Source organism: Carettochelys insculpta, chromosome 4, assembly GCF_033958435.1.
Source record: "Carettochelys insculpta isolate YL-2023 chromosome 4, ASM3395843v1, whole genome shotgun sequence".
NCBI classification, from domain to species: Eukaryota; Metazoa; Chordata; order Testudines; family Carettochelyidae; genus Carettochelys; species Carettochelys insculpta.
In genome coordinates this window covers 127,632,381-127,650,596 of record NC_134140.1, presented here as the reverse complement: position 1 = coordinate 127,650,596, position 18,216 = coordinate 127,632,381, and the positions used below count along the sequence as shown (strand labels likewise).

The window sequence follows — 18,216 nt, the reverse complement described above, 5'->3', positions numbered from 1 at the left end:
TGGCTGGAGCTCCACGCCTCTTTGAAACACCAGGCCTGGGCCAACTGCCCACCCAGTTGGCGGGCCTGGGGCCAGGTGCTGGACAGCAGGTGGGGGGTGCCAGACCCTAGTGGGTGCTGGGTTGGGTTGGGGGAGAGCTGCTTTGCCCCAGCACTGCACTGGTGGGTGGTGGGGTGAGCCGGGGGGGAGCTCCTGTGCCCAGCGCTGCACTGGTGGGTACTGGGGCGAGGCGGGTGGGGGAGCTCCTGTGCCTAGCACTGCACTGGTGGGTACTGGGGCGAGGCGGGTGGGGGAGCTCCTGTGCCCAGCGCTGCACTGGTGGGTACTGGGGCGAGGAGGGGGGGGAGCTCCTGTGCCCAGCGCTGCACTGGTGGGTACTGGGGCAAGGCCCGGGGGGAGCTTCTGTGCCCAGCGCTGCACTGGTGGGTACTGGAGCGAGGAGGGGGGGGAGCTCCAGTGCCCAGCGCTGCACTGGTGGGTACTGGGGTGAGGCGGGGGGGGAGCTCCTGTGCCCAGCGCTGCACTGGTGGGTACTGGGGCGAGGCGGGTGGGGGAGCTCCTGTGCCCAGCGCTGCACTGGTGGGTACTGGGGCGAGGAGGGGGGGAGCTCCTGTGCCCAGCGCTGCACTGGTGGGTACTGGGGCGAGGCGGGGGGGGGAGCTCCTGTGCCCAGCGCTGCACTGGTGGGTACTGGGGCGAGGCGGGGGGGGGGGAGCTCAGGTGCCCCAGCGCTGCACTGGTGGGTACTGGGGCGAGGCGGGGGGGGGAGCTCAGGTGCCCCAGCGCTGCACTGGTGGGTACTGGAGCGAGGGGGGGGGAGCTCCTGTGCCCCAGCGCTGCACTGGTGGGTACTGGGGCGAGGGCGGGGGAGCTCCTGTGCCCAGCGCTGCACTGGTGGGTACTGGAGCAAGGGGGGGGGGGAGCTCCTGTGCCCAGCGCTGCACTGGTGGGTACTGGAGCGAGGAGGGGGGGGAGCTCCTGTGCCCAGCGCTGCACTGGTGGGTACTGGAGCGAGGAGGGGGGGGAGCTCCTGTGCCCAGCGCTGCACTGGTGGGTACTGGAGCGAGGAGGGGGGGGGAGCTCCTGTGCCCAGCGCTGCACTGGTGGGTACTGGGGCGAGGCGGGGGGGGGAGCTCCTGTGCCCAGCGCTGCACTGGTGGGTACTGGGGCGAGGCGGGGGGGTGAGCTCCTGTCCCCCGCTAACCGGCCCCGGGGGCACGTGGGACCCTCTTGCAGCAATTGCAGTTGTGGGGGGCGCCCCGGCGCCGGGCAGACTCGGGCCCTCGCTCCCCACCGGGGGCTGCGTCTGTCCCCGGGGGTGCCCTGGGGCCGGGCCGGGCTTGGCGGGGGCGGGGCCGGCGGCCGCGCCACGTGGGGGGACCCCTCCCCGCCGGGTGGCCATGTTGCAGCCGGAGCCCAGCGCGCAGGCGAGCCGGGGCGGGACGCAGCGAGCGGGCATGGCCGTGGCGGTGGGTCCGCGACCGGTGAGTGCTGCCGGGGGCGGGAGAAGTTGGTCCCGCCGGAGGGGGCTGCAGGCCGCTGCGAACGGGGGCGCCCCGAGCCCGGGGGAGCCCCCCCGGGTGTGCGCCCCGCGCCCCCTGCGGCGGAGTAGCGGCGGTTCCAGCCCCAGCCCGGCCGGCGGCTCCTTGTGCGCCTGGGGGGGCTCCAGAGCGCCCCGCTCCCCCGCCGCATCCAGCCGCGGGACGGAGCGCTCCGCCTGCGCGCAAGGCGCTGCGTGGCCGGAGAGTGGGGGACTCGGCGCTGCGTGGCGGGGGCGCAGCGAGTCGGGAGGGCGGCGTGAGAAGCCGCTGGCGCTTCCTCCCCAGCGAGTCCCCGCGTTGGCTGCATGGCGAGGGAGCCGCCGTGTGGGCATTTGGCTTCTCCCGAGCAGTTTCCCACAGGCAGCAGCGACGCAGCTGCTGGCTGGAAGTGCCCCGGCAGAGAGCGCCTCGGATTTATCGGGGAGGGGGAAATGCAGGGGCTTTCCCTTTGGAAAGGGGTTTTCCTCCACTTGGCTGGATAATCCCTGAGATCAGACACCCTGATTTAAAGTGGTCTCCTAGGACAAGCTAGCAGCCTTTGCAGCTTTGGGTGTGTGTCTGGGAAGCTGAAGAAATGGGTGTGACCCACCTAAGCGCTTTACTTAATTAATAAATGTGCGGGTCTTTAAGGTGCTGCAGGACTGCTTGCTTTTTGTGTTGAAGTCTGAGGGTTTGCTTTGCTCCGCGGTTCCCTTGGAGTTTTTTGTATTTGTTGGAAGGTCCAAAAGCATTCAAAGCCATCATTTACACACACACACACCACTTTCATTATGCCTAACCCGCAAAAATGTGGGAGAAATGAAATGCTAACCAGATGACTGCACTTTCGCATTTCTTCAAGAGCGGGGGAAGGGAAAGGAACTTGATTGACTTTTTCCTGTGCATACCAGTAAAACAGATGTGGCATACACGCTCAAGATTTTAAAGGGAGCTATTTTCATAATGTGAAAATGGAGTCTGTGTGCAAGATGTGACCTGGATCACACGATTTCTGCTAGCGTTTATTACATAATTAGGGCTCTTGCAGGCTAAAAAACTGCGTATTTCAATGCAGCGAAATAAATGTGTAAGGTCCTTTAGTGGTGTTGCTGTAGAAGGGGAAGTTACGCTGCTAAACAAAACAAGAGTTGAAGTTGAATAACAGAACAACTTTGTATTAATTATTGCAGAGCCGGAGCTTGCTGTGAAAGGGTCCTCCCTCTAAGATCTCAGTTCAGCCAGGCATTAAGTATGTACTTAAATTGAGGCTTGTACTTCAGCACAGGCTTAAATCCTATTGCAGTCTGTTGGGATGTAAGCACAAACCTAAGGGTATGTCTACACTTACCAGGATATCAGCCTATTCAGGGTCGATCTTCTGGAGTTCAGTTTCACACGTCTGGTAAAGACGCACAAAATCGATCTCTTTGGGTTGGTGGTTGACCCCCTGTACTCCTCCTCTTGCGAGGAGTAAGGGAGGTTAATGGGTGCAACTCCCCTCGACCTCACTCAGTGAGGACAGACCTTACAGTTGACTGCAGATACCTGGATTCAAAGGATGCAATTGCTGTAGCTAGAACTGTGTGTCTGCAATTAACTGTAAGTTCTAGTGTAGACGAACGGGGAACCACAGATCAGATTCTTTAAGCGCCATTCCATTGACTGGGGTCAGTTCAATGTAAAGTGATACCTTTATCTAGTTAAGCTGATGCAGAAAGCTGCAGGGCTTTCATGTCTTAAAGTCCATTGGGAAGAGGTATAAACTAAACCAAAAGGAGCATTTCTTAAACTGAAATAATAGCGCAGGAATGGAAGTTTGCACCAGTTAAACTGAATGCAAGGCTGTGCGTAAGGGAGCCCTCATTGATTTCAGCGGGACTGCTAGAAGTATGAATTACATAAGGGGAGAAGAGTGGGAAAAATCTTTGCTTTAGAGTTAAGGTTGCCTTTGGTGCAAAGCCCAAGGCAGCAGCCACTTATTTAACCTGCTGCTTACATAGCACACGGCCTGTTAGCCAATTGTACTGGGAGACTGCTGCTCTGGAATTGCAGTGTCTGGGTTCCATAACTCAACGAGCCCCTGGTTGGACCGGACAGTGTCTCCAACAGTTGCAATGTGAATCCTGGGGGAGCATTCTGTATGTGCAAAACTTTTTATCTAATCCTCTCTTCCGCACCTTCATAAGTGTTTGCGTATCATGTTGGTCAGAAGGGGAGTTGGAGAAATGGCTAATTCTTAGCACATGGTATAAAAGTGTAGTGCTGAAGTTCCCCTTGTTTGATATTTGCGAATTTGTATTTTTAAAACGTGTGTATTTTCAGTGGAAAAATGAAAGCAGGAGGAATGAAATTAAAAACCACTTTATCAGATTTAATGAGCCAAGATAGCATTCTAGCGTCTTACCATTTTATGTTAGGGATGGCCCATGTGGAATGTAAGGTTTATACTAGTGGGAATGTATGCATTAGCAATAACTAGAACAAATATTATCTAACCAACTACTCCAAAGAAACTATATTTAATTATAATCTGCTAGGCTGAAGATTTTTTAAGGCTCCAATCCAGCAAACACTAACGGAGCCCATGTGCTGCAGGCAAACTCATTGTTTTTAGTGGGACTAATTCTAGATGTAGCACATGCATATGTTTTTGCAGGATCACGGTTGCGGATTCTAATTTGCGTGTGCTTAACGTCATGCATGTGTTTAATTCTTTTCAGGATCATGGCTTAGCTTTGAAGGAAGACCAGTAACTCAGGTCCAAAAACGCTATGCAAGATAAAGCTGTACTCAAATGCTGGTTTTATGCAGGGGCCTTGGCAGAAGTTGCAATTGTAAAAATTGTTTGGACGATATTAGATTTATCCTGGAATGTATATTAATTATGCTAGAAGGGCTACCAGTTGTGCCTTCCAGAGAGAAAACAAAAGTTGGACTAATGGAGTACTTGGATTTACAACCTCTTTTAGGATCTTTGGAATTTTTTTTATTTCTTTTTGCTGCTGTCAAAATGTCAGACTTTGTATTAAAAAAAATAGGAAGAGAGCAAGAGAAAAAGAGCACCATTGAGTTGACCCTGGTGCTGGGTGCCTGTGGTACCCACTGACATCAGTAAACATTGTGGGTGCTCAGCACCTCCCTCTGTATTAGCAGATGCATGTTCGTACCTGTATGGGGTCTTAGTAGTTTATAGAGGGAGTTATGGAGTTACAGATGGCTTGGACACATGGGAGTAAGGAGATGGGTCAAGGGGAAGCAGACTCCCAGACCGCTGTATGCAGGTGGGGAGTTCGGCTTCCATCCTAGGTACTCATGTGGTCCATTATTGTGGTGTCTGAGCACCTCATGAGGGAGATGCCCTTGTAGCGCCCTGTAAGGTAGGGAGGTGTTGTCATCTGCATTTGGAGCCTGCGGCATGAAGCCAGGATGTACCCAAGGTAATGCAGCAAGGCTGGCTGGGCAGGAATTGAACCAGGAAGTAGCACCTAGCTCAGGGGTGGGGCACCCCACCCCATCGTCCAAATGGCTTGCCAGGATCCCAACCCTGAGGCTCAGGGCTCCCCTCCCCAGTATTCATCAGAGCCCCAAGCCTCGCTGGCTGGATCAGACAGCCAGGGCTTGATCCAGACCGTGGGCTCTTGTTGGGGGGCCAGGATGTGGCTCCGGGCTCTGCTTGCTGCCATTGACCTAGCGGGAGGAATGGGGTAGGGCTGGCAGTGGCAGCTGCAGCGCTTCCTGGAGGCTTCATCCACTGCTCTGATTGGCTGGAATTCTGGCCAATCAGACAGGTGGAGGGTGGTGCCTGGGAGCTGAGGAAGTGGGGGGGGAGGGCAGTCATGTGCAGGTAAGTTCACACCCCCCATCGCCCACAACCTGCACCCCTTGACCATTCCTGCACCCCCTCCCATCCAGGCCCCCATTTCATCCTCTTCCTGCCCCCCTCCCGGACCCCCCACCTGCAGCCTGCTGCTGCTCCCCACTCCAGCCCAGATCACCTGCCCTCAGCCTGCTCCTGCACCCTCCCTCTCACCCAGACCCCACACCTCAAGCCCACTTCCTGGCAGCCCCCTCCCACGCTGAATTCTCCATGCACACCAGTCCCAGAGCAGGAGGGGAATGAGGGGAGTGGTGTGGTGTTTTTTTTTTTTTTTGCTTCTCACTTATCTGGCCCCGAACTGATTTGTCTGGGGTCAGTGGCCACACCCTTGAGCTAAGTGGTAGATCTGTCTTCTCCCTGCTTGCGATTGCCTCTTTTTCAGTGGTTTGTATTTCTTTTGCGGTGATTCTTTTGGGAAGCCTTCAGCCAAATCGCGGACATAGCAGAGATGTGTGAACTCTGCTCTCCAGTCTCCTGTGTCCCCCTCAAATGCCCTCTCCACTAGGAGTATTTATTCAGGCTTTTCTCCTTGTTGCTCCCACTCTTTCAGCTGTACCCCATGTCAGCAATGGTGAGAACTGTGCCTTCTGCCCCACCCCCCAGTTGCTATGTCAGGTGGACCTGCGAGAGTCTTTGCCCACGAAAGCTTATGCTCCAAAATATCTGTTAGTCTACAAGGTGCCACAGGACTTCTTCTTGTTCTCGAAGCTACGGACTAACACGGCTGCCTCTCTGATACCTGCAAGAGTTGTCCATCTTCTCCTTTGGGCTAGGTGCTTGGTGAATGACTGTGGGGGGGGGGGACGGGAGGGGGAGAAGAAGAGGGAGATTCTTGGGAGATGCCTCTTATCGAGGGATGCTACAGGGCATTTGGCTTTAAAGTCTAACCAGGACCATTGAAATGCCAAGGGTCATTCAGCCACCCTTGTCTGAGAAACAAATGTTTGCTTAGAGATGAGGCATTTTGAACTGTCCCCTCCTTGGCCCCAAGGGAGAGAGATTGCTTTGCTGGCCCATTGGCTGCCTGTCCTGGAGGAATCTGGGGGCTTTCTTTGCTCCTTCGTCCTTGGAATTTTCCCTGCTCTAACAATTGCAAATGTGGGATAGGCACAGAGCTTTTATTTTTTTAACAAGTGGCACACATTCAGCCAGCCTGTGCCAATCCTCCAAGCCCTGCCCACGTTGTCCTTGTGCAAAGGGGCCTGTAGGGTCAGGGGGGATCACCACTGAGATGTTACTTATTCTGTGGTCCACTGAATGTCCAGGGGGCTCTTTTAACCCCCATTGCTCTTGTCCGCGCACCTTCACATAGGGCAGTGTATGGTGCAGTGTTAGTAACATTAATAGAACTAGTTTTATGCACATTTAGGTTAATGTCGTATGAACTCTAGGGTAGTCAAGGCCTAAATAAGTACCACAGTGCGCTTTAAAAATGAAATCCACAGGACAGAACAGTTCCCTGCGATGTTTTACAAGTATCACCCAAGTTTTTCCAGTAAATTCTTGTTGCTCTGGGCTCTCTCTCGGCTTCTATTGAGATTTCCTCCACTACGCCAAACTGGATTCTACCAACTATTGGAACAGCAAGGAAGTAACCAAGAGCCTATTATCACCATCTCATTAATGCAGTCTCGCAGCTCTCTCAGCTTATGTCTTAGGGATATTTTTATCCAAAAATCTAAAACATTCTGTTTAGAAGAGTCCTCTTCTGTGAAGTGTGTTTTAGCTCTGTGGAAGTCACTCGGACTCTGTGTGTTAGGCCTGGTGCATGTGGATCTGTTTGTAGGACTGGGCCTTTTATTTTCTCCTTTCTTCTGTAATCACTGACAGCATCATGTCAAAGGGCATTCCAGGGATTTTCTCAACTGATTGCTTATTTCCTTAACTCTGATTGTGTGCATAGGTGAATTCACCATCTTCATGTTTCTGCTTTTGTATTTTGATTCTATTTACCATTTTAAAGATTTTATTAATATATTTTAAGAAATAGCTCATTTGATCCAAAATCATGACTACTTTCTATATCAGTTCCAGCCCTGTGCCCCCCTCAACAGACATATGCAAAGAGCACATTCAAGAAATCTTTTTTTTTCATCCAAAAATCCTCCTCCTTTGGAAATTGGTTACTTCAAACTCATTCTTGAACAGCTGCTGCAAAATCCTTTTGTACATGTGTTTGCATTTATCCTGTGCACTCCTGTGTAACAATATCTTTTATATGGCAAGATGAAGTTGAGTTGAAAGTGTGTTCACTTCTCATAAAATTTTTCTACTGGTTCAGTGTATCAGATCCTGAGGGGAATCTTCAGAAATTGTTGAGGGTTCCAGTCTGATACTTTTTCTTGTTAAATGGCCGATCCTGCTCTGTTGGAGTCAGTGGGGATTTTGCCCTCGAGTTCAAAGAAAATATGATCAGGCCCCACCTTTGCAGTTAAGGAAGAGGTTTGGTGTTTAGGATGTGTATTTCAAAGCTTGGCTCAAACAATTTAATATCATTATAGTCAAGCTTCCACGATTCCTACCCATGCCGTTATGCATTTATATTTTTAAACAGTATAAAGATGAGATGGGGATCAGCCTTGTAAGATTGCTTTGATAATTACAAAGAAGCTTCCCTTTTTTTTTTTTTTTTTTTTTTTTTTGCTTTCTCCTAATGATTAACTGCAACACAAACTGAAAATCTCTTATTACTGTTAGATAGCTGCATGCATCGTTTCCTCCCACAACCTATTCTTTGCATTTCAAATCCTCTTTTTCATCTGATCTGAACACCCACCCTTTGGAATGTGAGTGGTGGTCTCTGACTGTAATAGAATCACTTTTTTTTTGGCTCCACTCAGCTGAATGAAGAATGCTATAGTTATAATTGTTGCTTTTTTCCAGTAGAGTATTTGGCAGGCAACAGTGTGGTTTGGCAAGTGGGAGACTTGCAACCCGGAAAGGCAGCAGCCTCTGGCTAGCGTTGAAAACACCTTTTGGCGCCTTACTGTAGTAATAGTGATGACCCAAGAACAACAAGAAGTCTTGTGGCACCTTATAGACTAACAGATATTTTGGAGCATGAGTGTTCATGGGCAAAGACCCTCTTCATCAGATGCATGAGTCGGGGGGGGGTGACCCAAGGTACCTGTATGGGAAACTTAGATTGGCATTGGGTAGCAACTGAAGCTGTAACTCTTTTCTCTGCTGCTTCGTATTTTTGAGAGTCTCTTGTCTTGATTACTTTTGTTATCAATAGCATTTCATCTACAATACATACACTTCATTAGTAATTTGGGTCTAGATTTTAAAGTGACTAGTTTTTGTCTGGTGTTTGTGTTTGTTTTTGTTTTGATTCCCAAGTGGAGATGTATTTTATTCAGAACATGCTGAACACCCACCTTTAGAAAATTGGACCCTTATAAACATAAGGCTGATGCACCATAATAATCCTCTCATTTGGCTGGGTATGTAACACAGGCTGTATTTCACCCAGTGATGTATGCATTAAGCCCACTGAACTGGGGTAGAAAAAGTGGCGGGTGTGGGTAATGTCTGTCTGTTTTAGAAAGACTTCTGATTGCTCAAAGACTGTCAATGATGGGGACTTTACCATGTCCCTTGGCAATCTGTTCCATTGGGTAATTGCACAAAAGGTGCAATTACACAAGGAATTAACTTTGGAGTTCAGCGCTATATTGAAGTAGCCAGCAGAGAGTCTACACACATTTCCCCTTACTTGGAAGTTAACTTTGAAGTAGGGAGCCCAACTTAGACACCCTTACTCCATTCCCTAGAAGCAGGGTGTGTGTAGACGCTCAACTTCGAAGTTGCGCTTCAAAGTAAGCAACTTCAAAGTTACTTTTTTAGCGTAGACACAGCCAAAGTGTCTGAGAACCAGAGCACCTCTGCCCCCAGTGCTTATTTCCAGATTGAATTTTACCGAGCTCAGCTTTCGGACAGTGGATCACAGTGATTCTCAGTGCTTCTTTGAAGAGGCTTCTAGATCAAGGGTGAGAAAATGTTTTACTTTAGGCCTCACCTTTTGTTCCTGAAATTAGTAGCAGCTTCCCCCCACCCCCCAACCTGTCTAATGTAACCCAAATAGAAAGAAATTTTGATTATACTCATATGGGCAAAAAAAAAAAAGAGAGAGCTTTTGGGATGTGTATGAAAATAAGGATGTAGGATGTAAAATATTTATTAGTTGGTGTGTAAGTGTGAATACAAAGACATAAAAAAGTAACACATTTCAACATCTTTAATTAGATGAATGGACCTGAGACCCAGCAGCCAAACGAGCTGTGCCCTCCTTATGAAATTTCACACCCCCCCTTCCACCAGCGGGTCCAGCCCCCAATTTGTGCACCCCTGCGCTAGGCCTCCCTGGACAGGAGCTTTGAGGAGTCTTAAGTGGAGTAACCTTGAAATCACTAGTCGCTTCAAAATCCTGGCCTACAATTTCAGCTCTTAACATTTCCCTGCTGGTGTCCAAACAAAATAACAAAGTTAGGGGCTTTAACAAATGTGGAGTTGGGGTGTAGATTTATCCTGTACGGGTTTTTTTGGGGGGGGGTGTTTCAAGGCATTAGATTTCAGTTTAGATGTGGAAAATGTCTTTATTCAACCAGTGTATTGTAAGTAATACTGTATCTAATCTGAGAAACCCATAATGCTGTGAATATTTATAGGAATTTATGTCTGCCATAAAGCAGCTTTTATCATAGAAAGAGCGAAGGTAATCTCTTTTTTTTTTTTTTTTTCCCCTCCTGTCTCATTTATACTGAGTATGTGGCACTTTAATATGGCAGCTGAGGTAAAGCAGAAATTGCATTAAGTATCTGACAACTGCAAGCTGAGAATTAACTGGCATTCTCGTGCAATCTGCTGGCTCTAAAATAATTGGCACTTTCCAGTAGCATTTGACCTAATTTACAATTCCCTTTTTAACCTGTTTTTGGAGCTCAGACACGGAGCGTGAGTGTGCAGTCTGCAAACCTGTGGCACAATTTTCAAAGGTGCAGACCACCCACGGATACTGTTGAAGTCTATTAGAGCTGAGGGGTGCCCAGTGCTTTTGAATACTGCTATCCCAGTCTTGTTTGATTCTGTTGTCTATACTCATGTTTGAGTCGAGATTCTCACAAAAGAAAATCCATGCAGGGCTCCACTGTCATAAAGGGTGATGTGAACCCGTTGCATCTGTGTGTCTAGTATGAGGTTGGTCTGGCCAGCATTGAGGGTACGAGGGCCTGGACCTACGGCTGAGTCCCGAAAGGCCATAGGCAGCTGTGCACAGGTGGCTTGCTGAAGTGGTCACTAGCTGGCCCAAGGGAACGGGACAGCAAGATCTCATGAAACTCCCTCTCCCCTGAACTGTGTGCCAAGCTCAGGGATGAGTTGGGTGTCTTGATAGGGGGAGAAACTACAGGGGGAACCACTCTTGTCTGGCAACAGCTGTAATCCGTCATGGTTTTCACTAGCCAGATGACCAATTATCATAGGTGTGGCCCAGTTTCTCACGGTCCCATAAAGATTGTTGACCACCACCAGTCCTGGCTCTGTGTTCTGTGCTGTTGTTTAGCTTTACCGCTAAATGTCTTCTGAGAGCCCAGTAAGCAGTGGAACTGTTGGTAATGTGTTAGACAATACTGACCTCCCATGGTCTGGCAAAATCTCTTGGCACTGGTCAGGCGTCAAGGGTGCCGGACGCGAGAGGTTAAGCTTGTACAATGTGACTTGATGTGGCCTGGACAAAAGAAGTTAGAACTGCAAGTACGCCAGCTGTCTGCATCCGGTAGAATGTGCTTTCCGGGTCTGTGAATGTCTGGCAAGCTGCTTGTTTAACAATTACAGATGGGCCCAATGTATAACCTCCAATTTAAACACCCATCCCCCGCATGCTGTGCACTCACTCTCTGTAGCAGGCTGAAATGAAACTGGCGGGCCGTCATTGCGTTGCTGGTGAACGTGAGTAACTGCCGTTGACTCTAAGGCAGTTACTCACATCCCGTGAAGGGGGGAAAAAACATGGATCTGGAAACTGCTTAACTTTAGGGAAGTTCAGAGGTGGATCTGAACTTTGGCTTTGAGCCACCAGTGTGACAAAGCAGCAATAAAGCCCTCCTGGTGCTTTGAATTTCCGAGGGAGCTGAGCCGAAAGATGAAACCCCGCTGTGTCTCAGAGAAGGGCGGTTCCTTCCAGGACATGCGCTGATTGTCGTGGTGAGGAGGGATGTTAGCTAAGCAGCCTTCAGAAAGCGAGTGCTTCTCTCATTCTCGGCCGTACGTTTTCTTCTTTTATTTCAAACTGAGCCACATGTTCCTTCCTGTTTGAAGGAGGAGCGTCTGGCAGTATTACGAAGCCTTCTGCCCAGGGTGGGAACCTTTTTCTTAGTGAGGCTGCTGATGTCTGGGGGGTGTGGTGGGGGAGGAGGCTTGGGCCTCATGCAGCCTTGTGGGGAGGGGTGTGTAGGCTTGGACCAAAAATGGGGGGATTCAGGAGGGGGCAGAAGCTTGGAGTGTGAAGGGGGTTAGGATTCTGAGTGGGGCAGCAAGGAGGGGTTGGGGGGGTAGGGGTGTAGGTTGGAGTTAGTGCTGGGGCAGTGGTGCAGGTGCAAGCTTTAGAAGGCAGCTTGTGTGTGTGAGTGAGCTCAGGGCTGGGGCAAGAGTTGGGTGTGGGGTCGGGGAGGGAGTTAGGGTGTAGGGGGTCGGGGGGTGTTCTGATCAGGGCCAGGGAGCTCAGGGTGGAGGTACAGGGCTGGCAGGGGGTTGGGGTGCAGGACAGGCTGTGGAGCACTTACCTCAGCCAGCTCCCGGCAGGCTCCCCACACTGCTGGGGCTCCCAGAAGAAGCCATGGCCAGAATGTGCCCGAGGCCCCTCCCCCTGCCTGCAGCCATCGCCCCTGCAACTCCCGTTGGCTCTCAGTTCCCAGAGAGTGTGGGGCTTCTCTCAGTGCTGCCAATGGTGGTGTTGGTAGCTTCCGACGAGGAGGGGAACCACGGCTCAGAGCTTCCTGCCTGTAGCATGGAGCCTTGCTGCAGGCTGCATTAAATTAAACAGGGAGCCAGAGGTTCCCCACCCCTTTCTTATGTAGTACGAATTTACTCTTCCCCATGTAATTGGAGACAGTGGGACGTAGTGAACAGTGCATGGAACTGGGATTCAGACCCAGGGTCCCACTCCTAGCTCTGTCACTGGTTTACGGGGTGACATCAGGCAAGTCACTATCTTGAGACAATTTCCCTTCTTTGTGAAATGCTTTGAAATCTATGGCTGAAAAAAGTGCTATACTATAATAAAGGATTTAGACACTGAGCTTAGTGAGAGTTTTGCCACTTAAATATTTCATCAGCCAATTTCTAGTGACTTCTGAATACTGGCATAAAACTAAGATACATTGTGTAAGTGGTTTTTCAAGGGGATTCAAGGAGTGATTTCAGGAAGCCTAACAATGCTGTTAATAATACTGTAAATAAATCTGCTCAGTGAAAATCAAAAGATTTGGCCAAGCCTATTTCCAAAACACAAGGTGGTTTTACATGTTGAATCAGTTGAACCTAAAGCAAAGTTTTATATAGCACCTGCCAATTATCTAGCAAAATGGACAGGTGCCATTTGGTATCAAACAGGGCAGCTCTGCCCCAAAGAGTGTCCCAGTGTCCTGGCAGAGTAGTTTTTCCATGTGGCCCAAGTTCCTTTTACATTATTTTTATTTATTTAACTTTTAAACATTTTCAACTCCTGGCAAACATGCTGTCTTCTAACAGAGTGAGCCAGAAGATTTGACACACAAATCCAGGGAGCCGTCTATTAAGTTTTGTGTAATATGTTATTACAGAAACGCTGGCCAAGTGTAAGCCGTGTGACTATTTGAAGGGGTGGCTCTGAGTGGCTGGTTCCTGGTTGGAAGACAACAGGGGTGGGGAAGCTTTTTTTGGTTCTGGGTCACTGAGCCACAGAAAAATCAGTCAGGGCAGGTCGTGGGCATACAGAAGTGAGAAGCAGAAACAAAACCCTACGGATGTGGTCCCTGACCGAGGCACTTCCCACTCCAGTGCCACAGGCAGGAGGGTGGAGAAGGGTTCAGGGCTTCCCCCAGGCCAGATTAACTCTTCTGGGGTGGGACCAAACATGGTGGGGGTTCAGTGTGTGGAAGGGGGCTAATGGGGAGCAGGTGCGGCGTCTGGGCAGCAGGAGGGGTGCAGGAGCAGGCTGAGGGTCAGGGGTTGGGTGGGTGGGAGATGCTGGAGGAGGGTGGGGCGGGAGGGCCTGGGCAGGAGCATGGTGGGGGTGGGCTGGGAGGGGCTTATCTCTGACCACTGCCCCATCTTCTTGCTGGGGAAGTGGTGGGAGAAAAGCTTCCCCAGGGAGCTTTTTTGCCCACTGCTGCCAGATCCCACCCCCGCTGCTCTGATTGGCCAGAATTCTGGCCAATGGAAATGGCAGGAGTAACCTCATTGGAGGCAGCACAACACTGCCATTTTCCCCAGCTGAGAGAGGGGAAGGAGGTGTGGTGATGGCATGCGGAGCCCGGAGCCACATCCTGCCCACTCCAGGCGAAGCCCATCGGCTAGGTCCAGCCTTGGCTTGCCCGATCGAGCCTCAGGGCCCAGATCCATGCAAGCCGGGATTGGCTCAGGACTTCAGGCCAGGGGGTCCCTGCACTTGAAATACAGCATGGAAGAGCCTAGTCCCCAAGGAGCATTTATGTTCTTTTCCTACCCTAGTGAAACCACCGTAGCTGTGACGTGTTTCTTCCCATCCTCCTCTGTGCTGAACTCACTTACCGGACTCTCCGTGGCCACTGTTACGTGGCTCGTAAGTCCTGCAGGAGAAGGTCCCTCTTGTGTTCCATGGTTTGGCCTGGCCCATGACGTGGCCTCTCTGACTCGCGTGGGTTCAATCTGAGCATCTCTCATTAGACCTGCATCGTGCTCCGAGGAGATGGGGTGTCGCAAGGGCCCGGCACTCAGCAGAAGTGCCGGTTGGCCGTACGGAAGGGAGCGCTCTAGGAGAGGGAGTTGTAGAGCCCCGTGGCCCTCCATCCCTCTGAGTCACCGGGTGCCTGCTGCGCCCAGGGCTTGTGCTGCCGAAGTGGCACGTGTGAGCCCTTTAATGTCGGGACTGTAACACATGCCAATTGGATAAACTGCCCGAATTACTGGCGTGAGTAGGGACATGGGATGTTACAGCGTGGCTACCGCCAAGGTGCGGGCGCTGCTCTTGATGTCACTGGGGCCGGTTACCTCTGTAATATAAAATACAGGGGCCTGGGAGGTGGGGTGCGGCAGGCAGAATCAGGACCTTAGTAAAGAACTAGCATGTCTTTCCAATGTGTCCAAAATACGGTATATATGGGACCCAGGCAGTTCTCATCCAGCGCAGACATAGTCAATTGCATACATTTAAAATATGTCACGTCACCCCCACCCTTATCTAACCAGCGGCTGGGCTGCTGCCATCTCTTACATCTAAGTTTTGAAACCCTTTCGTAGCTCTGGCTGCTTTGTGGTTTTTTTTTTAAAGAAATAAACTTCTGAAATGAGAACTAAATGCTGCCCCCCCACCACGTTTCCCATGGGACCCAATGGGGCCAATTGCACTGGAAGGACAAAGCCTGGGAGTAGATGTTTTCAGATTTGGGCCCAAAGCCAGGAGACATTATAGTCTCCAGCTGAGATGAGTGTCTACAGCTGCTAGCGGACATGGACCATGGTCCCCTGTTCGGAGGGGAGAGGGCCAGGCCTTTTTCCTGATTGGAATGCCAGGGGAGTTGTTCCATGACATCTCCGTTCCTAAGAGGATCGTGTGGGACTGGCCCTGCCCTTTGCTCTCTCCCGTAACCTTTGGAGGTTTGTTCTTGGAAATGACTACAGGAACCTACATTGACTTCCCAAGGTCTAGCCAGGCTCTTTGTCAGCTGCCGAAACTCAGTCAGCTGGAGGAGAGTTTAAATCTGTAGCAACCTGAGGTGGGGTCTCAATTTTACAGATCGAGGCCCAGATTGTGCCAGCAGATCCAGGTAGGACTAGTTTAGCCATCTTGCTGGAGTGCCACTGGAGTTGGTGGGATTTTGCCCAGGCGCAAGGGTCTGTCCCATCTTGATCCAATTGCAGCATTTGCAACCTGGTTTGGGCTGTGTCCAGCATCTATCTCTACAGGAATGGCTTTGTTTGAGATTGCAGGTTTAATCTGATATGTAGGTTGAGGGCTGTAAAAGTCAGCGCATATTAGTGCCTGCATGAAACCATCATTGTGTAAGACGGTGAGTCTTTCAGATGGATTCCCAGCTACCACTGCAGAGTGCATGAACCTAAGGAGGCTTTGGGAAGCCTCTTTCCTTGGAGGCTTGAAAGAGCGGGTTAGAGACAAACAGCTCTCAAGAGTGGCCTAGGGGTACTTGTCCTGTCTCAGAATGGGGGAGATGGAGAGATGACCTCTGTAGACCCCCTCCAGCTCTAAATTCCTGGGATTTTGTGGCTTATTCCAGTGCAAAGCAGGTGTAGTATGCTACAGGTTGAACCTCTCTAATGTGGCATACTGATCCAGCAACATCCATAATCCAGCATGATTTTAGTTAGCTGGCCAACCAATTATCATGGGTGTGGCCACGTTTTCCATGGGCTCATAGTTTCCAGCCACCAGTCCTGGCTCTCAGTGTTCTGTGCTGTGATTTAACTTAATTCACCCCTAAATGTCTTCTAACAGCCCAGTTGGCAGGGGAAGTGTTGGTAATGCTGCTAGACAATATTGAGCAACTGTGGTTCATCAGATTCTCTCATCTGGCACCTGTCAGGTCCCGAGGGTGCTGAATGAGAGAGGTTCAACCTGTATGCTTGCTTTGCACAGGGGTAGATGCCTACAGACACAAGGGAATGGAGAATCAACTCCCCTGTTTTATTTTTTTCAGTAGAGCTGCAGTCTTCCATTTTATCCTTGCAAAAAGCTGCCTCCCCCTTTACAGGGTATTCCAACAAAGTGAGGAGGTTTGACTCTATTTGTGTCTCATAAATAAAGTCATAAGATTTCAAATGCTGGCAGGTATGTGTTTAGCTGAAGTATCCAGGAAGCGAATCTGAATAGCTGATTGAGACTTCTTTTCCTCTGGCATGTAGCTGCAGCTGGAATACGTGTCTGGAGGCATGTGAAAAACAGCTTGAACACGCTCTTTTTCCCTTGGGGATACATCAAGCAAAATGTTGTATTAAAAGGTTGAGTGTATTTTAACGTTTCCTTATTAATTGCAGTGCTGCAGCCAGCTACCTCAAAAGGAGCCTGACCAAAAGGACAATGATAAATCATTCAGCAGAGAGGTTTTGCTTTATTGCTTTTGAAAAATAACAAGGTTAATAATAATATAATATATATGGAGATACACATCTCACAGGACTGGAAGGGACCTTGGAAAGTCATCAAGCCAGTCCCCTGCCCTCTTGGCAGGACCAAGCACCATCCTTTTTTTAAAAAAGCCATATGCCCCAGGTCCCTAAATGGGATCCTCAAGGACTGAGCTCACAGCCCTGGGTTTAGTAGGCCGATACTCAAACCACTGAGCTGTAATTTTTGCATTGCAGTTGCAGGTTCTAGCCGAACCTTTCTGCCAGGCTCTGCTGACAGCTAATCACTGCTGCAGCAGACTGCGTGTGGAATAATTTAGGTTGCCCTTCCATAAAGTGTGCAGCTAAGGGCTGATGGGTCACAGATCACTGTCACAGATCACACGGTCCCTGTGTGAGCGGCTGGAGTGCCCCGGGGAGTATAATGTTAGAAGGAAAACATGGCAATATCTGCGAATGTCACGCCCCAGCAGTGCCTGGGATCTGTTCCTTCACAGAGAAGTGAAGTGCTGTGGAAAGAATGCTCTGCGGCTTGAGGGTGGCAGTGGAAGGAGGCGTGTTCGTAACCTCACAGCCTTTGCATGCCGAAGGGTGTGGGAAGCAAAAGCCTGAGTAGTTTGTTGGGAAAGACTTTGGCTCTGGGCTGCTCCTCTGCAGCCTCTCTGACGCCCCTCCCCTATTCTGTTCACTGTCAAGAAAATCCTTTTGTCTCAGCTCTTGATAAGCCCACTTCATCTTAGGGCTACCGAGGTGGTCAGTTGTGTTATCCCAGGGCTTGTCTACAGGCCCAGAAGCATAGAGAGAAGCTGAACTGATCTAAGACAGGTTTACACTCCTTGCAACAAAGCCTGCTGCCAGCTTTGTCCACATGTCTATTCTGGAGATACCATCACTGGACCTAAGCAGGTTAGTCACAGAATCACAGGCACATTCTCATGTTCCTCAGCTAACATCATATATGCCATCATGTGCCAACAATGCCCAAATGCTCTGTATATTGGACAGACTTTAAACTCTCTTTAGACAAAGAGTTAATGGGCACAAAACAGACGTAAAAAACACTCCTGATCCACAAACCGGTCAGCTGACATTTTAATGGAGTGGGCCATTCTGTTAATGACTTAAGAGTTTGCATCTTACTGAAGAGGAATTTTCACACTACTTTGGAAAGAGAGGCTGCTGAACTCTCTCTTATATTCAAATTCGACATATTAATACATGGTTTGAACCGGGATGGGAATTTTCTGGGTCATTATAGGTGCTTGTTTGCATACTTGGCTTAATCTAATTCTTGACACCCCCCCCCCCCCGCCCCTCCACTCTCTGATTTGCTCACCTTGATAATTTTTTTTCTGAGTTGTCAACCTTGATTACTATTTTTGGTTCTCTGTGCCATAAATATTGAGTCTGGTATGGCTATGGGCTGAAGAAGTGGGTCTGTCGCATGAAAGCTCATCACCTACTAAATTATTTTGTTAGTCTTTGAAGTGCTACTGGACT

General features: G+C 50.1%; 1 protein-coding gene across 3 annotated transcripts in view; it reads left to right on the top strand.

Moving 5' to 3' along the window:
* Nucleotides 1-1,394: 1,394 nt before the first annotated feature.
* SEPTIN11 (septin 11) overlaps nucleotides 1,395-18,216 on the top strand; it is a 91,630-nt gene continuing 74,808 nt past the window's right edge. For all 3 annotated transcript variants that reach the window (XM_074993767.1, XM_074993769.1, XM_074993768.1), the window contains exon 1: nucleotides 1,395-1,484. In XM_074993767.1, the coding sequence (XP_074849868.1) occupies nucleotides 1,401-1,484 (84 nt within the window). In that variant the 5' untranslated portion in view covers nucleotides 1,395-1,400. The remainder of the gene's footprint in view (nucleotides 1,485-18,216) is intronic.